At 41.8% G+C, this 26,576-nt stretch overlaps 3 protein-coding genes across 3 annotated transcripts in view; 1 reads left to right on the forward strand and 2 right to left on the reverse strand.

Annotated features, from left to right (window-relative positions):
* Nucleotides 1-1,403: 1,403 nt before the first annotated feature.
* On the reverse strand, nt 1,404-7,195 carry LOC128710258 (unconventional myosin-Ib). Its single transcript, XM_053805303.1, has 19 exons — nt 7,076-7,195; nt 6,893-7,008; nt 6,515-6,818; nt 5,868-6,434; nt 5,717-5,780; nt 5,619-5,632; nt 5,466-5,550; nt 5,298-5,392; nt 5,077-5,224; nt 4,670-5,010; nt 4,344-4,597; nt 3,923-4,249; nt 3,462-3,828; nt 3,305-3,391; nt 2,853-3,233; nt 2,626-2,778; nt 2,239-2,301; nt 1,616-1,743; nt 1,404-1,548 (listed from the first exon to the last, which is right to left on the reverse strand). Exons 1-19 carry the CDS (start codon nt 7,187-7,189, stop codon nt 1,425-1,427), a joined length of 3,732 nt encoding a protein of 1,243 aa, XP_053661278.1. The 5' UTR covers nt 7,190-7,195; the 3' UTR covers nt 1,404-1,424.
* A 1,048-nt stretch (nt 7,196-8,243) lies between these two features.
* LOC128707110 (28S ribosomal protein S24, mitochondrial) lies at nt 8,244-8,867 on the forward strand. Its single transcript, XM_053802055.1, has 3 exons — nt 8,244-8,264; nt 8,331-8,502; nt 8,578-8,867. Exons 1-3 carry the CDS (start codon nt 8,244-8,246, stop codon nt 8,865-8,867), a joined length of 483 nt encoding a protein of 160 aa, XP_053658030.1.
* Nucleotides 8,868-12,889: 4,022 nt separating this feature from the next.
* The window catches only part of LOC128710319 (CCR4-NOT transcription complex subunit 6-like), a 93,335-nt gene continuing 79,648 nt past the window's right edge, over nt 12,890-26,576 (reverse strand). Inside the window, exons 3-6 of the mRNA XM_053805369.1 lie at nt 14,328-14,396; nt 14,155-14,261; nt 13,842-14,047; nt 12,890-13,751 (exon numbers count right to left, since the gene is read on the reverse strand). Of these exons, the coding sequence (XP_053661344.1) occupies nt 12,968-13,751; nt 13,842-14,047; nt 14,155-14,261; nt 14,328-14,396 (1,166 nt within the window). The 3' untranslated portion in view covers nt 12,890-12,967. The remainder of the gene's footprint in view (nt 13,752-13,841; nt 14,048-14,154; nt 14,262-14,327; nt 14,397-26,576) is intronic.

Below are 26,576 nucleotides of genomic sequence, written 5' to 3' on the forward strand. Positions count from 1 at the left end.
GTCCCGTATGGTTTAAAAAAACGTAGGATTTGCTAACATATCACGATTACGACGACGACGACGACCAGAGCCACCAGGACGCATAGGGGCACAATGGGTGGTTGTCTCAGGGTTACAATAACAAATTCTACTATCTACTGTTTCTCTCTTTGTGTGTGTTTTGTGTTAATTTGACAAACGTTTTCCATTCATTGCTATATTTTTTACGGTGGTTGCGTTTGTTCGAAGCAAACGGGTCAAATGTTCACCCAGCGCATAGCTATTCTCCATTGGCAGGGACAGAGACTAATTACGTACATTTGAATTCGGTTCGGTGATGAAGTGTGAAACGTCGAATTGTGCAACGGTGCAAACAATTGAACCGAACGTTCCGGTACGCGCACACGTCTAATGATTCGATTGTTCTAAACATTCTAAACTCGGTTTATGTTTGTTACCACCATCGCAAACTAGTATATTGATGCTCTCATGCAGCGACAGCTAAGAAATTTTACACTCACTGGTACCTACGAGGGTAAAACACGTTACACTATATCCGCTCCGGGTAAAATCGTACGAGGAAATTTCAAACTAACATCAACTATCGTCCACGGCCTGGCTAATGTGTAACACGTTGCTCGACGCACAATCATCTCATAGTGACACCTGGGTGCACAATCGTGCAGTACAGCCTCAGTGTAGGTTCACGTTTTGTAAATTTGATCAACGAACTAAACCACACGGTCTCCGATAGGCGCTACATTCATACATTTGCCTTCTATCTTAGAAAGTTTATATAAAACACGCACACACACATGCACACAAATATTCATTACTTCAGCCTGCATTATCCCGTGTGGCCCATCATGAACAGTACCGAGCAAACAAAAAAAAACATGTAAGGAACAGTTCCCGTATCTTGGGTTTAACAAAATACAATTCTCTTGCAATAATTCACGATTTTCGTCTTAAAAACATGCTATATGCTGATCGTACCGTAGGAACAAAGCGTTCGAACTAGTGTTGAAGCGCGCGTCAGGATGGGGAAAAGGTATAAGACTTACTGAACCGCTTATTAGGAATTTCTAATAGTTCTGTTGATAGTTTTAGGACTAGATTTTAATGTGCTAATAGGTAAAGAATTGCTTGCTTAAATTGCTCCAAAGGTTAACCAATCGACAGGATCAGTACAACCGTTGTCTCTTACATTTTTGCTAATTGATGATTAATTCCGTTCCGCCATTGCGTATTGTTGGCGTGTGTCCTCATCTCTCAAAACGATTCCTTTTTTTTGTTAGTTAGATAAACGGTTTCTACGCAAACTCCAGACCCCGGACTCCAAACTCCATGCCGTCGTCATCGGTATAGCTGTCGACCACCAGCAGTGAACGTCGCCGGGCACGACAGTCCATGAGTGCCGTCTGTGCCGGTGGGGAAGCGTTTTGTTACACGATCACCTCCATCCGATTGCCCTTGCGCGTTACTCGCGTCTGATTGTACGGATTGTCTACCAGTCCACCACACTTAAAGGTGAATATGACCGTCTGTCCACCGAAATTGGCCTCGAAACTAAAATGATACCGAATGCCATCATATGATCACACTAAAGAAAGGGTGACCACAGAAAAATACTTACTCGGTACTGATGGTCACTTCCGGTGATTTGGCAGTGGCATTCTGGATCACCAGGAACAGTTTTGTGACTATCTCAATTGAGTGTGCAGTTTGGAACACAAAGTCGCCCTTCTTTTTACCTATTTCCGACTGTTGCCGTGTAAAGAGAAAGATGTTGAATTAGCTGTTTAATGTGTGTTATAATTTGTTCGTAGAATATTGTTCTATTGTAGTTTTTGTTGTACTTGTCTATTACGTGTATTATGGCGTTCACTTTCTAAGGCAAAGAGAAACTATTAACAGACTAAAACTTTCACAAGCATACTTATTATCTGATCTTCCATTAAGAGCGGATTGTGTGAAACACACATCTTATTAGAGTCGAAATGTTCCGTGGAAGTGGCTTTCAACAGTTTTAATTTCGCTTTTCTACTACAAACAATACTACTCTAACACGTTTTTCTTTTACAAACACAACAAAGCAAAATCGCTGGATTTGATAACACAACACACACAAAAATGAGTCGGCAGTAGAAGCACGTTAACTAGTGTTCTAACGAAACAACCTAATCGCGGTATAGATGTTCAGGGTACTACAGGCAGCAACTATCCTAACACGGGCAGAGTGTCTGCTAGCTGACTTACCTGAAACAAACATCCGGTGGGTGATTCCGATCGATCGGACATGTTCGACGAGCAATAGTTATCCTACGGGAAGAGGAGAGCCATATGGTTTTGGTGCAAGGAAAGAAAAGTGATAACGATGATCATGAATGTGGAAGGACGCCAAACAAAATAAAAAAAAAAAACATGTACATGAACATCGGAGAGCTAAACTCTCGCTTTGCTTGGCTTGAAAATCACAACTCACAACCAACAATCAAACCGATCAAAGGGTGCATTGGGGTGTTCTGTTTCGTTTTTTTTGTTCTGTCTTTTTTGTTGTGGAAAATGTGCCGTAATTAAGCGTTCGAATTGGATCCCTGGCAAGTAATCAAGCAAACTGTTTTGCGTGACGATCATGAAACTTACTGCGCGAATGTGTATAACGGCGATGTCGTCAAAGTACGGGCTGAGGGACATGCGGTATATTTCCGATGCCGGAATACGGTACTTAATTTGCATCGTTTTCTGATCCAGCAGCAACATTGAGTTCGTTGAGATGACCAACAATATCGGAATGAACTGTATGTGTGGAATAGGAAACAAATATACCATTCAGAAACGGATTTTGTTTTCTTCGCCAATTGTTCACGCACCTTGCCACTGGTTCGTGCAATCTTATTGATGATGTCCGCAAATACGACGTACTGATCGTTGTGCTCACAGCTCACCCGTTTCCATTGAATGTTCTGCCGCAGTCGAATGTAATCGCCATGGAATGGATGCGCTACACTACGTGGATAGGACACTTTGCGATCCTTGAATATGATACTTGCGGTAACCTTTTCACGCATACGATTTCGAGCCGGTTGATCGAACGATTTCCGATACTTGTAACATCGCCAACGGTGAAAGATGGTGCGCAGCAACTGGGAAGTCTCCGTTAGGAAGGTTGGAGCAGACGGCCACTCGTGACAGATTGGACTCATATTATCGTGTGGCAGACGTAGCAACAGTGTTAGCAGGAATTCTCGTGTCTTTGAAAAAATAAGACGAAAAGCTTCTTAAAATACTCAATTAAACAGCACCGGAAAATGTATGCACTTACTTTAAGCAGAACAAAGAACCTTCCAATCACTTGTACCGCCCATAGTGCCTGCTTCCGAAACTCTACCAGACGTATTTTCTCTCGCTCCTAAAAGGCAAATACAATTGCAAATTATTGACGTGCATACGTTCCAAATGAACAGCCCCTATATACTCACCCTCCAGGTACGCCAGTAGCTTGCAATGATTAGTTGACTGTGGCGAAGCGTCACGAAAAGTTTCCGTTTTGTATAGCAACGGTACGTTTTCTGGATCAGCACAGCCAATTCGTTGAGCCGTACCTTGCGAAACTCGTCCAGCTCGTACACGGTACGAGGACTGCGGATGAAAACCTTCTTACGCCCAATAGTAAACTCGGCACCTGGCAGCGGTACACTGCGTATGATCAGCGCCACGCCGTCTACGATCGTTCCAGTGAAGTGGGGCCAAGTATACTGACATAGTAGCTTATACCGTGCCAGGAACCGTGCGTGCACCATGTTGAAACAATGTCCGTTGCGCCACAGATTTATCAACGGCATTAGGCTGCATTGCAAATAAATAAAATGCAAACAATAAAATAAATGGGAATTTAGTTTGGGAATGCGCATTCGGTGCATCGAACGTTACAACCACTTACCAAAGATATCGTACTTGGTGTTGCACCAGCCCAAGCTCAAACATTTTCGCCTGTTTCAGCTCGTTAGGTTTGATGCAAAATATGTAATGATTCGAACGCTGTTCAAGCAACTTCAGCAGCGTTTGAAGCGAGGTTCGTAGGTTGTTGCTTAAGCTCGATGGTTTGCGATTCGAGTGACGCTTTGGGTTACCCTCCGGAAAGAGGCAGGATGCGATTAGCAGATCGCTCTGAAACAGGCAGCTGCTGATGTGCCGCGGCAACAGGTCAAGGTTTTTCTCGGTGAACCCGTTCGTTGTGTAGACGACGGGACCTTCAAAATGGCGTACTCTGCAGAAACGAAAACGGATAAAGTATAAGATTTAGGTATGTAAGCCTTTTGCTGGAAGGATTCCCTCAGTGTTCCCTTCAAAAGTTCACTTACTGGAAACAATTGGAAGGCAGTGATGCATCGCGTGCTAGAAAGTTGGTGTGGCCGGCACAGCACTGATGAAGCCGTGTGAGCAAAAGCCCATCATTGACGACCTGTGGCTCATCGAGAAGGTGCAGAATACCGAAACAAGGCTTATCGATCAGTTCACAGATCGGTGCATTATCAAAGTAGTCGATCCGTATCCAATCCAACCCTTCATTGACGTACAAATCCTGCTGGTGTTTCAATACGCTCTTGATGAAATGCTGAAACATAAGGAAATGGTAAACATCGCTTAATAGCCGTCCCTTCAGAAACGATTCTTCGTAAACACAAACCTGTTGGAGTCTTTCGTTGCAGTAGTTGATAGCAAACTGATCGAAAGTGTTCTTCTCAAGCGCTTCGAAACCGTAAAAATCCAACAGACCGATAGTTTTCCCTCGACTACCGACCGTACCACCCGTCTTGAGTTTCAGAGCATCGTTCACCCGTGTTACGATCCACGTGAAAAGTCGTCCATAAAGCGTGCGACACAGTGTGAACTTGATGCGCGATGCATAGTTGGCATCAATTTCGGTTCCATCCGGTTCTAGCTGTGCCCAGTTATCACCCAGCCGGGTTAAGCAATTGAAAAGCATTTGATTATCCAACTGAAGCAATTGCGCAATCTCGTCCAATTCTGAAAATAATGAGATAGTAGCAACACATTTTTTATCTCGAAATACCTCGATAACCAACCACTTACCATACTCGTTGGAGATTTCACAACCTTCGCTGCCGTCGATGTTGGTGGTTGGAATGAACGTTAAGTTGCCAAGCTTGAGAACTACGGCCAAAATGGTGAATATTGAAAAGATCTCTTCTTGTCCGAAACCCAATATTTCAAGTGAACGCTTTGGAAGTGTAAAAGAGAAAAACGTATTAAAGCTAGCTACTGACGGTAGGTTTGGAAGCGTCATCACTCACCTTAGTGAAGGTATAGTTCGTCCTATCGTCCTCATTGGCGAAGCTGTTTTTCAACAATTCATACTTATCGATGTTTCGTTGCAACTTAAGTGATTCTATTAGAGAAATATAGCGTTCGAAGATATTCATAACTCTCCTGCTTCCATTTGCAGCACTTGAGGTACTTACTGAGCAGTTGAATGTCGGCACCGGAGAGCAATTGGTAGAAAATGTGGAAGTTCCGTTCGCCTGAAGCGTGTGTAGTGACACGAGACTGCAAAAGAATAGTATAGCGGAAGTATAGTGTATGGACAGTGAATGGGATTTTTGCTTGTAGAATACCTTTTCCAACATGTCTTATATGAGCGCAAGCATGACAGAAGGTTAGAGATAGAGTTAAATCTCCGAATGCTATCAAAGACAACATCTGATGTACTTACATATTGTCAAATGTCCTCCCACAGGATCACCTTTGTAATCGAACTCAATGTCGAAGAATTTGCCCTAAAAGTAAGTTACGCCAATTATCTAACCATTTCGTTCATTATCCCTTGTTTCGTTTTCGTTTCGGTTTTCGTCCTTGGAACTTACAAAGCGACTCGAGTTGGCATTCTTCACCGTGACTGCGTTGCCCATTGCTTCTAGGAAGATTTCCGCTTGTGCTACACGTTCACGCATCTTTTGCAACTCCAGGTCGCGTATGTACACTTCCTTTGAGATGGATTTCAATATCTGACGACGATGAAAAGTCGACGGTGAGGTCGTTCCGTGATCGTGCGTAAGCGCGATCGACGAAGACGATTTATGAATCGATCGTGTACTGTTGTTGCTGTTCTGATGGCAGCAGCGCATCAGATTGCTGCGCTTTTGCAATGATGGCGATGGTGATGCTCCGCACATACGGTTCAAATCCGCGTGACTGCTGGTGCAGTTGTGCTTGGGACACGAGCTTACGTTGGACGATTTGAGCGTCGATTTCGTTGGAAATTCGTTACCCTCCGTTGAACGGCTTATAGATTGATTCGAGTGCTTCAAACACTTTGGCATGCTGGCCACGGGCATGAAGCCATAGTTAGCCATCGCAGGAATGTTTTCCGTACTTTTGTGGTGCGAAATAAGGTCAAACTCGACCGTTTTTTCATGTGAGCATTTTTGTTGCTGTGAAAGAAAAAAAAGCTAGGGGTAAATACCATTTTTTACCCATTTTTGGCACACTTGTCGTACACACGGATACATACTCTCGATGAGTTGTACTTCATGATGCTATCCAGTCGGCCACCGGACGGTGCGGCACTTTCAAACGATGACCCAACGCGACTGATTGTAGAATGTTTCGGTGTCGATTGTCTCGAATTTGGATTGGATCCCCGTAGCGAAAAAATGGGTGCACGGCTGCGTCGCATCTCGGAAAGCTGGGTCAGAAAGTGTACTATCATGTGCGAGGATTCAGTTTTGCCCGAGCCACATTCGCCCGCCATTATGATGCATTGATCTTCGTTGTAGTTCAGCAGAAACTGATGGGCCGAATTTGCCAAAGCAAATCTGTTTCAAGAGACCATAAATATTATGCGCTAAGCTTGCCAGGGAAGTTTGTGGTGAATAATTAATGCACTTACATATGCGGTGGTAGCTGGAAAAGGCTTTTCGTGGCGTACTTGCGAACCTGATCCGGGTTGTAGATTTGCAGTGGTTTGTATGGGTTCAGGGCAACCAGAAACGTTCCTATGTAGGTCTGCAACAAGAATTACACGGTTAAATGGCATGATCTGTTCCGACCATATAATGGGTGCATTGCTTACATAGATCAAATCCCGTTTGTAGCGCTGGTGAAGGTTATTAATGAAGCTCTCCTCGGAGAGATTCTCCAGCAGGACCGAATCCCAGCTGCCAATTTCCTGCTCCATGTTGGGCATTTTCCCCGTATCCGTTTTAACGCTTTTTCGCATTAGGTGCAATTCCTTTTAAAAATGGAAGCTGGACTGAAAAACAAGCGATGGCAAGGCCACCAAACTGGTTCACTAATCGTTACCGAGAGGATGCATCGGTCTCTATCTTTCACGGGCAACATCCATCGCAGCAAACCAAGGGCGCCGATTACATGATGCACATTAATTCATTTTCCATGCTCCTTTTTTCGTAACACGAGCTGTCATAGGCGTTGCTGGTGTGCCTTTTTCTTTAAAGTAAAGAAGGACCTACACAGCTTCCTACTCTGGCGAATGGATTTACTTATTTTATTCTAAACTTCTACCAGCGATTAGAAATTTGCTTCCATTCAACAAGACGCATTTCACAATCACATTTTCCCACGCTTATTGGCACTGGCTTTTGTTATTCACGAGTAACGCTTTTAAGGAAAACAGCTCTTATAATACAGCTTCCATTGATGGCATCACACTTTTCGTTTGATTATTTCGCTAGCAAACCCACAGGAAACCCGTAAACAACAACATAATACACACGGATACACATTAAACAGTAAGTTGGCAACTTTGGCGAAGGCAATTTTACATTCTGCACTGACCCCGCAGAATGGTGAACGAAAACGAGCAAGTTGGAAAACCCTCACACGGTCCAACTTTTTTTCTTCTCTTCTGCTTCTCCATGCATTCGAAATTTTCCTCCCCACTATATTGACACTTTTCCGATTCAGATAACGTGCAGTACTAGATCGTTGATAAGGCGACTGGGAAAAGCAGGAACCGAAAAGGTGCATGTTTCATTGGCCAATTTGCTGTGAATTCAAGTGATGCACACAGGTGCAGGAGTGATTATGATGACCATTTTTTACCAATTCTTAAGAAAACTTATGCGGAAAAATAAATTTTGCGCTTGTTTGTTGAACAAAATTAAATTCATTTGAAGAAGTACAGCTTGTATCTACATACCTTAGGCGTGGCAAATGTCATAACAAACCATGCTCGCACTGTCGCACCGAAGGGGAAAACACGCATAAAACGTTAAGCAATGTTGTCCAGCATGAATTCGGTAGGAAACAATCGTTTATTTTTGCGTAATTGTATGAATTTGGCTCATACCAACCGTTTATTTTAGGTTTCCAGATTCGTATTAACCAAACGATGCGTACATACAACGGCATTCGCAGCGAAATCACAGTCGGGCCGCTACAAGATTTCACCAAAAGGCGACCGTCCTCTTACGTATGAAATGGCAAACCCACCTCACCAAATAGCGCATCGGAAAGCATGGAACTCCTGGAATACGTGTAAGGCACGATGGGAATGGTTATGTTTTCACCAATCATTGTCATTCCGTTAATGGTTGTTATATAACCTTGCAGCAAATCTTGAGGGTGAGCTACGTCCGTCGCAAACCATGCTGGAAGACGATTTCATTCGCCGGTTCATGGCCGGTACTTGGCACGGTATGGTATTATCGGAAGTGATCATCAAACGGCAACATAATCACGTTCGCATAGCAGCCATAATCAGCCGATCGATTCCGGCCAGAAAAATGTACTTTCTAATCGGATACTGCGAGGAGCTGCTGGCATACTGGTTACAATGCCCAGTTTCGCTCGAGCTGCAGACCACTGAGGATAAAAAAGATGTCATCTTCAAGTACATTTAGTTCCCCGCTTGGTATGGTCGAACGTTTGCAATAGGAGGTAGTTTGTAAATAGAAGGAAAATATAAAAAATAACCTCGTAAAATGAACAACGGCACAATACGTATTTTTTCATTTATTCATTTATTATTCTTCCTTTGTCGTTTCATTCCTCCCGGGGAGTTTATGATTTCGTTTGGGTCGTGCGTCCACTTTCACCCTCCTTTGCTTTTTATGTTATTAACTCCGCCATTTGTCCTTGTGTGTTTTTTGCCAGATGTTCCTGATTACACGCGGCAATTACACTGTAAATTTATCTTAATGCAATGGTCATTGCGAATCGCATATAGTGCATTCATCGGCCTTTGTTGCGTCCGAGTGCTTCTGCATCCGACGGACGTGCGTATGAGATGTGTGATCTATTTAAAATGAGTTAAAACATAAATCATTATTTTGCGGGAAAGGTATTGCGTTTTGACCTTTTGAGAACAGAAAAGGATACACTTCTTGAGAATAGAAGAACTCAAAACCTATTCAAATTTGGAAGGTCCTACCTTATTAGAAGCATATTACATTTACACCCTAATTCAGTATAAATTGTTCTGTTTTTGATGAGCGACAGGAAAAAGAAAATGATTGTATGATGTGTGTAATGTGTTACTAATGCAAAATCTTTTCCATTATGCCGATTGTTACTCTTCGTTCGTCTGTCACGGTTCTGTGTGCATAATCTATACATAGGATTGCACTGTTTGCTGAATAAAACCGCACACAAATCCCATTGTGTTGCGATCGTATGAAGGTGTGCGCTTATGTTTCGTTTGTCCCTACGGGGGATCAAACTAGTTGTCCACAATTTGAGATGCCCCCTCGCTGTGCTTTTGCATCGTACCTCTTTTTTTAATCGAATGAATGATAAGAATGATCTTTCGAGTTCCACAACGGCGAATTGCGTGTAGTATGTCATATGCAATAGCGCCATACAGCAGCAGTCGTAGGCCAATCGAAATGGTCGTACAAAATATCCTCCTAGACAGTCGCGTGTGACTTTGACCCAGTCAGTGTGTTTGGATGTATCAATAATCGTATTCTAAAATCCGGCTCAATGAGTGATCATCTTTCTAGAAGTACGTTTATCAGCACGACAATTTTATCAGTTTGCTCAATGATTGGTTGTCAATGATCTCAATGATCCGATTCGGCTTGCGATGTTCGGTCTATTATGCTTTTGGTTATCCTGTACAGATACGAATATATATACAGGTACGATAGAAACTTCCTTTCGCACTCGTAGTTGCCAGAAATTCTAAACAGGCGCACTATCCATTTCTTCTGATCAACATATGCTCAGATATGATGTATTGACGCTTATAGGAATTTTGACCACTGTGCACTCCTGCTACATTTAGGTTGAGCAACTTAACTGATCGCCTCTTTGAATGTGTTACTGTAACGGGTATTTAACCAACGATCGCTAGTTGCCGTTTCGAGGTTCAAGTAGCTGCTAATGAGTTCGACGAGCAATTCTTCGCAACGATCACCATCACTGTTACGCATATCGTTTCTTAAGATGCGTCAGGTAAATAGACAAGAGCTGTTTATGCCGAAATGTGTGTAGATTTAGTGACTGTGGATGTTTTTTTTTCGTCTGACGAAGAAAGGGAGTTTACTATACCTATACATTTTGTTTTGAGTGTATCGATTTTCGTGGACCCTTCCACTGTCACACACGAATTACCATTCCTTTTTTCCCAACTGCTTTTGTTTTGTACTCTTATTGTTGTCATGTGGCGTTGTTCATGACACTATTCGTCGATACATACACAAATTATATCCGGTTAACGACGACGCACATCGCGTTTTGTTGGCAAATTTAAATCGTGATGCGTGTTTTACAGTGTTGTTAAAATTCTCCATCAATCAGATTAATTATCGTTGATTGACTGTTTCATACACAAATTTGAAACGTTTGTTTTTCGACAGAAATCTTGCTTCTGGGTGAGCACACATTTTGTATTCCGTGTGCATGATGTTTATCTGGCCTCTTCAAAGATTTGCACATTTGCTAAACTCTGTTTTTTTTTTTAATTTCTGTTAGTTTTATTACTTCTATAATCCAGCCTTAAAAAGATACGGATATACCTTCCTATGGTTTCTATTGCCTCCAAAGTTTCGCTTTCTATGTAGTATCCGTAACAACAAACTTTCCTTCTGGGTGGTCGTTTGTCTGTTTGTGTTCTTCCCATTTACATATGGTCGCATGGTTTGTTTTCGGTTTTAACGTTCTATGCCTCACTGCTCATCATCAGCAGAGCCACAAACTTTGCTAACGACGCACAAGTTCCTAAACGTTTATTTTCTTTTTTTGATAATTTTTCATGTGTGTTCAAAAACGGAATATTTATTGCCTTGAACTACTTAAACACACAAATTCAAGACACAGGAAAAACCACAATAGTAGTAGCACAATCTCTTTGTTCGTGTAAAATACAATTAACATGATACAAAATCCCCAAATGAAAAAGTGTAACGAAAAATGCATTATGATTCATTTCGAAACCTATCTGCGGTTCGGGTTGGCGTTTGTTGTGAGTGTTGTAGTAACTTAAAATAAACAAAAGATAAAGCTTTTTCCCAATTAGAACTTACAATCTTGGCTAACCAAATAAAAAATAATCCTTCAACGAATAACTACCGAAAAGCAAAGCTTTGAAAAGCAATCAAACAAAAATGTTCTCTCGTTTACATTTTGTCCATGTTTAGTTGTACAATACAGAAGATCCTTTTGGTTCTTGTCTCGGCTTTAAGCGGTAAAATTGACTAAAGGAGGGCGGGGAAAATATTGTAAAATTATCAAACATATACACACTTACGGATGGGAAATGGAATATAAAAATGAAACAGAGCAACTAAAGATCATCAACTTGTTTAGCGAAAGCTAACAAATAGTTGAAGGATGAAAAAAAAAAACAAAACAAACGGGAAAGGAAGAGACAACGCCAAATCCGTGACGTAAAACCGTCCGAAAATGCTGCTATCCCATAGACATGCCATGACGCGGTGCGCTTCATTTCGTTTAAAGCTGAGATTCGAACCGTTTCGTGAAAGTGTTTCCCATTTACTCATTTTCTTAATTACGTCAATCTGTACAATAGGACTTTGATTTTTCATTGTTTTCACTATCTTACACCATGAACGCACTTTTTCACAGGCCCACACAGGACCTTCTTGTGGACGATCCGGTAGCTATGCTATGTGTACAAACGTTTTCCATGATTTAAGTCACTCATATGCTAATGCGTTTTTTGTTTTGTTCTTGTAGGTAAGGTTTTAGCAGCATAGTTTTGTTGTAGATGCTGTTTTCTGCTGTATGAGTTGTTCCTTGCATTTTGGTTTCATAATATTGTGTCCTCTTTTACTTGAACTAGGTTGTCCATTGCATGTAATTTTATCTCTTTACTTTCATGCTTCCGTTAATCTGTACTGTTCTGTTATTGCGGTGTTGTATTACGTGAAATTTGCGATTTCGTTTGTTCTCATCTACACGACCGTTGTTTGTCATTTTTTCGATCAAAGTCGCTGTATCTGCAAACGAATCATTACTCAATCTGATATCCGTGTATGTGCGTGTGCATGTATGAGTGTCTGCTTATTATACAATTATTTAATGTCATTCTTCTTAATGGCCTCGGCAATTGCTTGCTCGCCGATCTTAAGACAACGCGTTACACTGGACATTACAAGGTGATGATCAATGTCTCCGCATTTCTCCGATGTATACAACAATGATTTCGATGTAGGAAACACTGTCCTGATCTTGGCATCTGCTGCTACTGACAAGAGCAATTTCCCATTCCATAGCACTTCCAGGGTGATGATGATGTTCTAGTAATGTGCCATTTATTATATGCTTAGTCTGGCGTGGTGCTGTGCTGTTTAAATGTCCGCCTGCTTACAATGACGATGGTTACGTACAAGAGAGTACCAAGATGTTTTTTTCGGCTTGTGATTGAATTTGGGGGTGGTGGTGGTGGTATGTTCGCGGCGGAGGTCATATTATGCAGTCAGTTTTGCACGGTGTCATTCTGCCTACTGGCTATTACATTGCTAGCAGCTGTTTATTGCTACCTTCGACCGATCAGCCCATTCGGTTGGGCGCCCGTCGTTGGCATATGGATTAGCTCGAGCTCGACTAGCAGCGGGAAGTGATCGGACGGTATGTGCGGATGGGGGCAACCGACCACCTTGTTCTCCCGCAACCAGTCGGACGAGATTGGACCGAGCAGCCCGAGCGGCACCATGCCCTGCTTCGAGTAGAATATGTAATCGATAATACCTTTAAATTCGAATGTATAATTTGTATATGGCATTATATCTTCACTGTACGCTGACGCTAGTTTAAAGGAATGAGTAAATTCATTTGGTGTATCACAATTTGATATACGCTGCAGGCAGGATTTGTAGCCCAGCTCCTTGAAATCTTGATGGTCCATTGATACACGCCCGGCACTTAGAAATTCAATCACACCAGAGTCTGGAAGCGAGTTAAAGTCACCACACAGCACCAGTTGCACGTTATTTACATCGACCTTGTGTCCTGGCCGGAAGCTCAGCCCTGCGTCGTCCAATATTGTCTTGAGCTCGTTGCTCAGCATCATCGTTTGGATGAGCTTCACGTCGCAGAACTCCGGATCCCAGTGGATGTGCGCCGTGCACACCAGGATCGGCTGCGAGATCTGGGCCGCTTCTGGGGAAACACTCTCCCATGCACTCTCCTTCACCTTTAACAGTGCCGCTAGTCCGATGTTGTCCTTCGGCATCACGCGATTGAGCATGTTGTCCGAACCTTCGGCGTTAGCCATCGCCAACTGATTGAATTCGACCAGATGCTCCTTAATTAGCGTAAACCTGCAAAACATAACAAAACATTAATACTATTGTTGAACCTGGAACCAGTGAAAAACGGTTCCGATTTTTTGTTTTCAGTTTTGTACATACTTTGCAGAACGGAAAAAGATTGCGCAACCATCGACGTACTTTCGGTCCGCTTCCGACATCGTTTTAGCTCGCGATTTGGGTGAAAAGATGCCTTCATAGCCATCGTTCTTAAGCTCCGGCTTAAAGAAGTTAAAGAATTGGTCGGTTTCCACCTCTTGCAGACTGATGATGTCCGCCGCGTAATGTCGGATTTCGTCAAGAATAGCCTAAAATCGGGTACGTACACCCCCAACCGAAAGGTCAGGCAAAGTTAAATTAACAATGCAGCCTCTAAGCGGTTGCCGCCGCTATTATGTCACCTCGTTCACATTACCTTTTTCCTGTATTCCCAGCTTAATGCCCAGCTGGGACAGTAGCCGTACATCTGTCTCGTCGCGTACTTATCGCACAGCACGTTGTAGCACATGACCGTAAATATACCTGGGATAATGGAGCAACGGGCGTTATTTACATGATGTTCACAAAATTACTAATAATATTACTTACATGCACCACGGTTGCGATTGGGTCTGGCTAGTGGGATCCAGGGCCGCTGTGGTGGCGGAGCAACCGTAACTGAAATGATAGAATGTACACAGAAAAACGACATTAAATTTTTTACCCCACTAGACCGAATCCTCTGTTATTGTGTATAATTCAGAACAAACAGTGGTATATTTTAGCAACTATGTTCTTTGGTTCCATGTCAACAGGGACAGAATCGACACTGACTTTTCGATAGGCACGGAAGTTTAACGCTCCGCCGGCTTGAAGCCACCGTATAAAGTATTTGTACTACAAGCCCGAGAAACGCACCTGGGCTACTAGACTAATCCGTATTCGTTTTCACAACGTAGCCGCCACCAGCCGAATTATGATCGCAACGTGCTAACGTGTAAATATGAAATAAATGAACGATTTGTTTCACTACGTGTTAATTGGATGTTTGATTGCCCCTGGTGTGCGACCGTGTGGATCATTTGCTGCTGTTGTTGTTGTCCCGAAACATTAATCGTATCGATTAATTTTGATCGCAGTCTTCGCATATTTCTTGTGTGCGGAAAGTGAGAACGCGTGAAAACACAACCGAAAACTGCACGGGGACAATAGAGCTGTATTTTGAAAGTTTAAGGCGAAGTTTGCTTGGGCGTGTACAAACAAAACGTCTTCCGGATGGTGTGTGCAAGAAATTGGGTTCAGTACCAGCACACCTTCAAACCGAGGAAATCGGGCGGAAAATAAGTTGTTAAAATAATAGACACATCGGTGGGTGTTGGGAGGCAATCGGCATTAGGGTTTTATATGCCCCTTCACGCCCTTCTGCATATCTTATACACGAGAAGGTGCGAATGGGAAAATGAGTAGGGAATGGTGCAAAACTTTCCCGATGAGAATCGTTTCCTGGAAACGAAACAATACCTTCATGGTGCTTTTGAGATGGTGGGCAGCAAAATAATCTTTCCCCGGAATAGAAACTGCGTAGGATGTCAGAGGGATGTGGCGGGTTCTTTGCGAAATACGCGATGATGATGGGTTAGAGACGGCACACAGAGACACCAGGGTGTACGAGAACGTTGGCGTCTATCCGTTTCGATGACATTTCTTTTTCTTCTCCAGCTCTGGCTGGTAAAGAACGGCACCTCGGCCCTGGTTGCCTGAAGAATGGCGTGTGACAAGCAGCCGACAACTCGTCAACCCACGATTAGCTCCAGTAACATACTTTTCTATGTCAGGGTGGTGATTTGTGTCCATAACACATTCAGCTCGTTTTGTTATTTCGTATGCGGCCCAAATTTTGCACCGAGTAAGTTAAAAATGTACCATTTGCATGGTATGTAGGAAAGACAATAGTCATTACGAATCGTTTTCAGTGTCTAATTTGATTAGGACAATACATATCTTAAAAGAGATCATGAATGGAGGAAACAATTTAAAGATGATCTATTTATCACGATCATTAACCGCGATTATTCCAATTCCTGATCCTGTACACTGTCCATGGATGCAATAAAATTCACCCACATTTGCTTGTCAACACTACTGACTGTGTATGGAAATGGTGTGTAGCGCTTCTGGTAGTGCATATGTTTACCACACTATAAAAACAAAACATTGTAAGTCCACATCGGTTGACGTTGCCATCGTGTGGTGCAAATCACCATTTTCTTGCCCAAGCAGCTACAGGCGAAAGATAATTTATCGATAGGATTTTGTTAAGGAGTTAAAGGCTTTTGCGCATTTCACAACGACTGTGTGAATGCGTTTGCTTCGGGCATCGTGTGCGGTGCTGCAATTGATGGCTTCTGATTTTATCATCTTCATGTGGCTGCGTGGTGCTGTGATTTTCTGCACGGAAAGCCTTCCAGCTAAGGGATATAAATCTTACTATATAACTACAGACACCCAAGATAGGGAGATCGCTCAAGATCCCCAAGAAGGGACGGCAGGTGTGATAAAAAAGGCCCAGAAGTCTGTTGTTTTAGTTGCAGTGTGTGATAGCCACGGTTCGGTTAACCGTGGAGTGATAGTAGAGTGTGGATTGGGGTGGGAAATAACTAAACGCTGTTTCTACGCATGCAAACGCGTAGTACACACCTTACTCGATTCATTCGCTAGAAAGGTAAGGTAACGCGATAGTTTTGTTACAAATCTGTGCGGACGATAATGGAAGAAGAGATTGGTGGCTTCTCCGTACGACCCATCGTATCGTATAATACAATGGGCACTACCCGTAAAGATCTTTCCGCTGGCAGAAATCGAACCTTGGGGTCAGGCAATTAGCGCTTGAAGCTTGCCGGTAGTTGAGGATAACCACCCAGCATTCATCCTGCTAGAACTGGGTCAAACCACACTAATAACCCTTAGCCCAATAAATCAACTGAAAGATGCATCGAGATACGCGACAAAACGGAAATAGTAGCGAGTAGAAATGGGTTAAGTTTGCTTTACGTTTGCTGAAAATCTGAACAAGCACCAGGAAGCACTGCATAAGGCAGCCACAATAACCACAAGGAATCGGCAACCGTGTGTTGGCGGTACCAGCATCTTCAAGAAGAGGGCAATTGAACAAAAGAAACAAAAACAAATTGCCCAGATTAGCCTCAGTGCGAGCGAGTTGCCTCAGTGGGCCACGTGGAGTAAGTATTGGATAATGCCGTTACATCGCTCCGTGGTTTTGTGCAAACAGCGCTATGACATAGCGAGAGGTTAGTGAATTGCTTTTCGCCAAGATAAGCTGCTGCAGTGCCGTGGGACGACGAAACCGGCAACGACCGGAAGGTTTAAGAGTGTTATTTGTCGCTCGGGATCATGTTTGTTCCGTCCTGCGTGACAAGTAGCTGTTGATTTTTTTATTTTTTCCACCTTCTTTTCAAGCAGTAACCTTTGTTTGTTTACAAAACTGGCTGAAAACTGTCAGACTAACATCAAAGTAAACTGTGCGAAAGCTTTTCCTTTTCATGAGCGCAAAAAGGTTTTACGGTTGGTTGGGTGGATGGTGGAAATGGAATAACAAAAAAAAACGAAATGATATTAGACTTTAATTGGAAAACAGAGTGCCCTGCATTAGAGTTGGAAGAAGAAGTGAGCCTATCCTATAGATACTCTGTTGCTAGCCCTCGGCTCGGCTCGGCACACCCCTAAACAAGCCGGCTGCTGTAGGTATTCCATCACGCTCTGGTCGTGGGGGTACACCGCACCTACGAGAAAGCTCCAGCAAAACCCAGAAGCCTGACGGATAACATCATTGCGCTTGTTGGTAATTAACGTGATGCTTTTGCTTACCGAACCAATCAGATAAATAAATAAATCTGCCTTGGGAGTGAGCTAGGGCAATTGCAACAAAAATTGTTCATAAAACAAACCAGCAGCCTTCGATGGAGCACTATCCCCCTCTCAAAGTCCCGCCAGTAACCATTCAAAAAAACAAGAATATGGTGAAGAAACGAGGTGTGACCACGCGGTGTGCTTGTTAAATGTTGAATTGAACCCCCCCCTCCCATAAGAGGGGAATTGCAATACATGCAACATTTGATATAAGTAAGGGCATGCAGCAATGGGTCGAGCCGTACCTAAAAACCGAGCATCATTTTTTTGTTTCTCGATCGTACATCGCTTTAAACACGGAAGAAGCAGTACAGGAACAAAACAAAAAATACATCGATTAAGGAAACGCTTAAGCGTGAAACAGATAGCAGGTTGCCAATGCTGTTGGAAATGTTCGGTTCCTGACAAGTCAACCTAGGTGCAGAATTTTCCTAGGAGTGGTCAACTGCAAATATAAATAAGGTGTAATCTCACTTAACGTTTCTAAATCATTGCAATTTGCACTGCACTGCTTCATCCTGAATAGTAGTTTCGAACTGAAAAAACCGATGATCACTTATTGTGTTGCCAGTATATAAAGTAACAATATGCACACAAAGCATTTAATTCAATTCTTCTGAAGTTATGAAAAAAAAACTAAATAATTAAATGGTTTATTGATAATTAATACTAATATTTGTTCCAATCTCTCATGAAATAATTGTAAGCGTATTTAAGAGCTCAAAAAGGACATATACAGAGAATCCTTTTTGTTTCAATTAACTTCAACCCGATTACTCCACTGGAAAGAGTAATTAGAGATGCCTCGCAAGACGGTTCACTTTCCCTTCCGTGGCGAGTATTACGATCCACTTGTCGGGTTGATGCCATTTTTTTAAACATACATACACTTTAACTGGCGTTTTGATTTCTTTCGTGTCACTTACTTCACTTCATGCACACCAGGCTATGTAAATAATCGGATCTTTTCAACTTCAACGATACTAGAATAGTTTATAGCTTAATTTATGGTCAACATGAAATGAATCACTGTTGTGAGCCATACTGTTCTCCCATGAGCCATCGTTGAGTGCATTCGCGTATTGCGCATTATTCGCACCTTTAAGTGCACGATTTCACACCAGATGATGATGCCTGGGGATCCTGCTGGGTGGTATTCCTGGTCAAACAGAGTGCCCCTGGGTAATGGTTTGGATTGGCTGTGCTGATCGCGTTCCAAGCGCGATCCAGCTGCACTTCGAAGGATGGGTTCAAATGATTCTACAACTCCAACCAGCTAGCAGCCGAAGCAACACAAGGCGGTGCGCGTGGGAAGAACGTACAATGTTTAATTCTTTTAAGTGTTATTGGACATAAATTATTCATTTTTGTATGAAAAGTTATTGTAATAGTAAAATATTCTATATTTCAGTGTTACGCGGTTGATTTTCATGACGAAGAATTGAGAAATAAACGACCGTTGAGTTGAGATATTTGAATTGCAGCACAACTCTTAAGGTAATACAACTATTTGTATATTTATATATTTGAAACATTGGGGATTGTTTTTTGCCAACAAGAGGACTTGACACTTTTCATTTATAGAAATAACTTATAGGACTAGAAAAGCTGAACAGAAACATGATTATTGCGGCACAGGTCTTTAGACCCCTTGAGGTGGTTGTGCCAATAAATAATAAATAAATAATAATAAAAATAATAGTCCCAATCAAAACAGTTAAATTTTTGAGGAACTCTAGAAGCCATAGCAGTCATTGAATCATTATCCCTATACGCACGACTGGTTTGGTTAGTTAATTAAGACTTATAGCTTCTTAAAGTACGATCAGGTAGATTGAAATGGACTCTAGATAACAGTTCCAGACAATCGAGCTCTGCTACAATTAATGTTCTTACTTCACGACGAGTTGCAACAGTTTTGAGTACAAAGGTCAAACACCGAGTGTAATAGCTAGGTCCAATCAAATGTATTCCTCTCTGACCTGTAAGATATTTTATTCTACAAACTTATCATTTTACTATATTGTTCAGATAGATTCTACGTCATGCTTTGAGGTCATCTGCCTCCAGGATGGAGGGTTTAAGTTAAGAATTGTCATGTGAAGGTTCGTAGGCGTCACAATGTACAGACCTTCCCCAGTATAAGTACATTCTTCATTATTCTTCCCAATGTCTGCTCAATGTTCGTCTGAAAAACGGAAATTCATTTTCCTCATAATATATTTTTTTCTAAATATTTTACAATAAATTTTCTTTCACAATCACAAAAACATAACGGAAATGTTTTGACATAAGATTATGAGTGAAAAAAGCTAAAATATGAAATACATTTCATTTTCTATCTCTTGCATGGTCATGCATTTTTCATTTAGCATATAATCTAAGCCTCTGCAGCACACCGTTGCACCGAGAGTAAAATCTGATTGGGAAAATCTACGCCTTTCCCAAGCCAACAACAACGGTGCGCAACACACCGATTTACTCGAAAACTGCACCGGAGTGAAAATTAGGCCAGCGAAAATGATTCGCAAAATCGCGTATCCGATTATTCGTTTATTTATTTATGTACTTGCTTGTTGATCGCGCATTTTACCATTTTCCAACTGGCTGATTGACTCGGTGAAAGCCAGAAAGACGAAAGAAGAAAATAAAAAAAGACTAAAGCCGTACTAACACGTTACACATTTTGATGTTAGCACGATGATTATGATGCGAAGGTGTCACTCGGTGAACGTTTGCAAGTGCCAAGCAAAGCTCACTCTTCTGCCTTGTTTAGTATCTCGTCTACTTAGACATGAAAGCAGGACAGCACAAGACTCTCACACAAGGCTTACTAGCGGAAACTGGACCGGTATATTTAGTTGTGGAGATGACAAATGCATCGTCCGAGGCAATGATCTAAACAAAAATCACGAAACATCTGTGCGGACATTAAATGTGTCTGTGATGATGCTGCTTTAGGCGCAACCTCAACAATTCTAAAGTCAACTTCAGCTTGGCCAACGAGCCAAGACAGGTGGTATAAGGCTTGCAGTAGAGATTGATCGATGGAAAGAGCGGAGAAGAAAAAAAATACACCAAGCTGACAAGGCACAATGGCGTCAAATTGGCTAAAGAAAATTTCATTATGCCGCACTCCATTATGCCTTCTCGCTGAGCCAACCCTTAGGCCAATTCAGGTGTAAACTGCTAACGCAACATGGAGTGAACAAAACTTCCCTCAAATAGCGAATCCCACCGTTGATGCTAGGCAACATCGCAGAAAATTATGATGTTTGCATATTCTTTTAATCTTCATCTCTATGCTCCGCTACGCGCCCACCACACGTCATGATGAGGGCTCACTCGCTCACTCTGTTGTCGTCGTATTTCTAAAGCAGCACAAGCGAAATCAATCTAAACCATAGAAAGCGCGGCTAGATGGTAGTAGTACCGGATGTGTTGCTGCGGTCCCAGATGTGTGTCCTCCGAGAGTGGCATTAATAAGAAAAGATATGCTCACCTCGAGGCCACGGTTGACCTCCGCACCCGTAGCACCGAGTTTCGCAGCGCAGGCTGCTTAACTTTTCTCAAGTATGTCGCGCCGCTCCTGGCTAAACAACATCAACGCGCGCCATCAACGAGGAGCAATGAGAAAACTTCCCTTTTCTTTTGGCCCTTGCTGAAGAACTTAGAGACATACAATTGTACACGAGAAACATGCCTGATGCGTTATTGGTAGATATAAATATGGGCCACTGCTCGATCGATCTTGTTAAAATATATGCCCCTTTGGCCTAGTGCGATTCTTGTGTAATAGTGCTTTGCTGAGTGACATACATCTACAATTATTTATAGAAAAGGAATTAAGCAGACTAATAACCTCTAATTGGTAGGAATTTAAATCCGTTTGCAAACTTTTATTTGCCAAAAGTGGTTGACTACACATCCCGCAACAGATACAAGGTTGAATTCAGCTGATCAGTGATTATACTACTGCTGCCAATTTGCAACCAGGTGCTATTAAAAAGCAGTGTCTACCCGAATACCCTATAACTTCGGCGCAGTAGATTATCTGTGGGTGATCAATTCATCTTTGTGGTTGTAGCTTTCAGTACAAATTTGGACCGGTTGTTTTAAGTTCGGTGCTGCAACAACGTATGGCCTCAATGAAATACATTTCGCCGTGAATTGCCGTTGTGGAATCACGACTAACAAGCACAGACGATTAATGCTAGTTCAAAGGTTTTACCCTTTGCTATTTACAACAAAGAGCAACCAGCACGAGCGATAGAATTAAATCATATAAAGCAACCGGACGACGCTACTGGAATCGAATTGCACGATTTTGGATGCATTATGGCAGTTGCGTCGCATTCTAGAAGGTTACCCCGACCGGTTGCTTAATTGCAACGCGAACTGCAGTCATTCGAAGCGGCATTTCACAGCCAAACGTTCAGCCGAATTCGTCAAATACAGGGGGGATTGAAATTGGTTTTTCTAACGGGTAAAAAACATCTTGCACTCAGTACAGTGTGCGATTAAATACACAAACAAACTTCGGACACATCACTTGTTGAGCGAGATCAGACTTCCATACATCGATCAAACATAATCGTGTTCCTTTATTAGCCCCAAGATTAATTGCATCTGACAGGATGTTGTTTTTTGTTTCATTTTTGCTTGTTTATTTTGGCAGATTGTACGTATGTGATAAGTTTACGGTGGACAAATGCTTCGCTGGATAAACTCAAGGTATTGCATTGCAACCATTGCAGTTGCGCGATTCTCCTCCTGCACCATTTCCGTGGTGGGGATGTAACATTTAATTCAATGTCACATCACCTGTGCCTTACCGCGAAGATAACCAATAGCTATGAAAGGCCGGTCAATCGCTGAATTAGCAGTGCACAGGTGAGAAACCATTGCTAAAACTATCATGCATATTTACGCTTCTCAGTGACTTGTGATGATGATTTAATATAGGGGAAGAACTTAAGCCGGACATTAGCAAAAATCGTAATGGGTACACACTATGCAGTTGATTGGTGTATACATAAGACGCAGAAAACCAAGCAATAGAATTAACGAATGCTATTGTATAAATTGTGCTGGGTAATATTCCATGGTTTACGGGTTATATTTTTCCATATTTTTATCACGGATGATGTTTCGTCTAGTTCCGGAGTTCCGAACATGATGAATTATTGCGACAATTGTGAACATGCAAATGCAAAATTATGTTTACAGTAAATTAAAACATTATCTAATATAACAAAATAAAGCAAGGGTGAATGTGATTTGGCACTCCTTTTCTTAGGAACATACTATCAACTCTTAATAAACGCACGATCGTATGTGTGTCTGTGCCTTTTTAAGGGGTTGGTAGAAAACCTATTTTAAGAACGGTGCCAAAATATTACTGTTCACACCCCAACAAAAGCATCTTTTGCAAACATGAAAATAAAAGGAAATTCCACAAACGTTTACCCTCGTTCACTGTCAATACGATTAACCCTAACAGTATTTTCATTCTAAATCGAAAAAATCTTTTATTATGCCGCTGAATTTAACAGCTGTTTAGGCCCCTATCTGTTTATTTATTTGATCGAGTATCTCATAAATCTTTCCACCAACTAGATTTACATGTGCCATTCGCGTCGCTTGATGGTCCGGCTTCATGATCTGTCCATCGCAAACCAGCAGCTGAAAAGAACGAATTAAAGCTTTATCTGCCTCACGAAGTTGAGTAAAACACGTAAGAACTTCTAAAGAAAAAAATATATTAGTCTAAGGAAGAATGGCTGTGAAACTTTGCCAAAGCCGTCAAACCTAGCTGTCGAATTGGTCACGACATCATTAGATTCGAACGTACCTTTAGACCATAAGGGATAAAAGTTTATTCGACCGTACGTTTCCCAGTCTTAGCAATTGTACCGCGCCCTGTTTCACTATTTTGTAGCACCCGTTAAGTTTTTATGCCAGACTCCTTTTAAATTTGCCGAAATAGACTCTTTGATAGTTATTTCTTTTCCTTTATGTTCATCACTCCTAGCAAGATTAGATCGTAAATCGTAAAGTTCTGACAGGACGACAACCAGATTCTAGACATAGACGCTGGGAGCCACCGTTTAGGGCTCGCTACATTAGAACCCCAAATGAAAAAGTTCCACCAAACATCAAACATTTCAATTTGAATTCATAAAAAAAAAAAAACAAATTAGCCCTGCGGCATTTTTGTTGCTGGGGGACGTTTTTCTGACTAATTCTTGCTTAACAATCGTTCAATGTTAAATCGATGTCCGCTATTATGACCTGAGGTTGGCAAAACACCGAAAGGCTTCTTCGTAGGACCGTAAGGCGAGTTTGTTGCCGGAGGCACTCAACATCGCAGTTTCTATGTGTTTTATTTTTCCTTTCATTTGTCGCTTTCCTATTTCCATCCATTATCGTTTATCTCGTGCGACTTCTTCGACTCGTTGTTTCGGTAATTAATTTAAAGCTTGTAGGATTAGTTTTATGCCTCCATGAGGTCTCGTTTAAATTTCTCTCAAACTGGTACTGAGATCCACTGTAAGTGCTTATGGCTACGTTTCTATGGTATTGGACGATGCCCAGCCTTTACTTGCCCGGACGTTGAACTGTGACCACGTTCTGTATTCCACTGGATGCAGGATTATTTTGATACGTATACGATTCTGCCCAAGAGCTATTCTCCGGAGATCCTGTTTGAAGTGCGTACGTATAGGAATGAGATCGGAAAGCGCTCGCAAATGTTGCGAACTGGAGTGCCCAAATAAGAAATAAAAACGATGCGCGTTGAGCAATTTCAAATATGATAAAGAGCTGCTTAAATATGGATGACCGCCGTTCGTTCTGCTGACAAGCGTCCGTCAACGAATTCACGATTCCTTTTCGGCAGCGTCTTTCTCGTATCTGCTTTTCTTCTTGTTCGGAGAAAAATGTTAGGATTAGTGTCACTTTTTGACATTTTTTTAAGAAAATAACACTGCGGCACAGTTACTAAAGTTTCCGGCGTCAGTGACAAAGCTTCAACGTTGCAGAGCTTTGACTTACTCAATGGGCAAGAACAGGTTTTCCCATTGTACTAAGAGTTTTCAGCAATGAAACAGAAAGCAAACATGCAAAAAAATTTCATTTATTTTAGTTGATAATGCCTGATATCAGGAATTTCAATGATAGGACTTCATGACTTTAGGACTTTATGACGTATTGGTTTGCAATTCTCCCTTCAATTCAATTCCAAAAAATCAACAGCCACCAATTGTAGTAACAAAACACCACATGTGCAGCTAATAAACACAAACCTAAATCAATCAACGTGAGGCCTACATTAAATTTATCTCTGGTATATGTGTATGATTAACTGATGGTATATGTGTGGCGTTTTTCGCAAAACCACAAAAAACAGAACGCGACATGAATCATAATTTGTAAGCTCAAGTTTGTCATTCACACGCAAGTACACAATGCCGGCCACCCAATTCTGCATAATATTGCAATACTACTCAATAAATCAATCGCATCATAAAAAGTGTTCCAATCAAAAGTAGCGTAAGAGAAAATAAAAGCACCTCACCGAATATAAAGAAGAAAAGGGTCAATATTTTATGCAAATAGATTTTGTTTTTTTTTAAACAACAAAAACAAACACCAGAAACAATTGTGCAATCATTCCTACATAGTACACAGCTACCCTGGGGACCGTGGATTGATTGATGGCGGTAAAACTTGATGGCGAATTTTCTAGGTCTCGTTTGCGAGGTGAATAATGACGTGCAGCGTGCAATTGATGATTCAACTAATCGTCGACACCGGGCTCATCACCGAACGTTGGCGTGTTCGGCTTCGAGCAGTCAACATTAGCAACAGGACATAATACACACCAAACGACGATGCTCAGCATCGGGCAGGGAATGATGAACCCGCGCACCTATCTCCTTTTCGGAGCCAGCGGGCATGATTGCGAACGATTACAGTAATTGAGAGTCAATTACGTTGATGATGCTTACCCTTGGTGAAGTTTTCTGAGTGAATTAAACACACAACTCGCATGCGAAGTGACCGTACCTTTCCCGCGTGAGATCGTGACGTTTATTAACGAACCAAATGCAGATCATTTTTATTTTGGCAGGTTTATTTTGTTCTTGGTTTTTTTTCTGTTGCAAAAATCAATTTTTGGACAAATTAACCCAGCATTATGAGGTAAATGCCTATCCGGTCGATTTTGCAGCGTTCTCTTTAATAAGCGTGCTTGCTATTAATTTAATAGCAAGCGTTAACTTGTTTTTTTTATGTAACCGTCTCTACAACTTGGTGTAGTTTAGACCTTGCTATACCCCAATCGTATAATTAATGATTATTAAAGAAATATTTGAACTTAAAATTGTACAGGAAACGCAAACAAAATAATAATAAAACATATTGCGTAACATTTGTCACATTTCCAACAATGTAACAAATGCACTATACTTGCACTGTTTGCCTTTACTGATAGGTACGAATGATTTGATCCATCTACATTTTTATTACATTTTATTATATACATCACAGACGGCTAACGTAAACCGCCAGGGTGAAGAGATTATTTCTTTATTGTCCATTGTTTAGCCGTGTATGCAAATGCAACGAGTAAGTTTTTTTTTCGATCCCAAAAAAAAACTCGTTGATCCCATAAACTGTTGATGCGGAACGAAACGGTAACCGACTGCGCCATCCAAACCCGATGCGTTCGGAAACGAAGCGGATTTAATTTATGATCAAGGCGTGCCTCTTACCATCGAAAGGCTGGAGCGTTCCGTTTACGCATACAGTGACATGTTTCATCTTTCCTCTTCTGTTGGGGAGGACAAATACGAAAACACGACGAAGGGTACGCGATCGGGAGCACCCTGGACAAGAATACATTTAGACCTGACGGCGTTCGTCGCC

Source organism: Anopheles marshallii, chromosome 2, assembly GCF_943734725.1.
Source record: "Anopheles marshallii chromosome 2, idAnoMarsDA_429_01, whole genome shotgun sequence".
NCBI classification, from domain to species: Eukaryota; Metazoa; Arthropoda; class Insecta; order Diptera; family Culicidae; genus Anopheles; species Anopheles marshallii.

Bases quoted from the DNA above. Each gene is read 5' to 3' on its own strand.
- LOC128710258 (XM_053805303.1), bottom strand. From the start codon at position 7,189: ATGCCCAACATGGAGCAGGAAATTGGCAGCTGGGATTCGGTCCTGCTG. The intron at 6,819-6,892 runs GTAAGTGCATTA...CTCTTGAAACAG, and splicing joins TTCCAGCTACCACCGCATAT to ATTTGCTTTGGCAAATTCGG. The intron at 2,779-2,852 runs GTGCGTGAACAA...CCACACATACAG, and splicing joins TTGCACGAACCAGTGGCAAG to TTCATTCCGATATTGTTGGT.
- LOC128707110 (XM_053802055.1), top strand. From the start codon at position 8,244: ATGTTGTCCAGCATGAATTCG. The intron at 8,265-8,330 runs GTAGGAAACAAT...CGTTTATTTTAG, and splicing joins TGTTGTCCAGCATGAATTCG to GTTTCCAGATTCGTATTAAC. The intron at 8,503-8,577 runs GTAAGGCACGAT...ATAACCTTGCAG, and splicing joins ATGGAACTCCTGGAATACGT to CAAATCTTGAGGGTGAGCTA.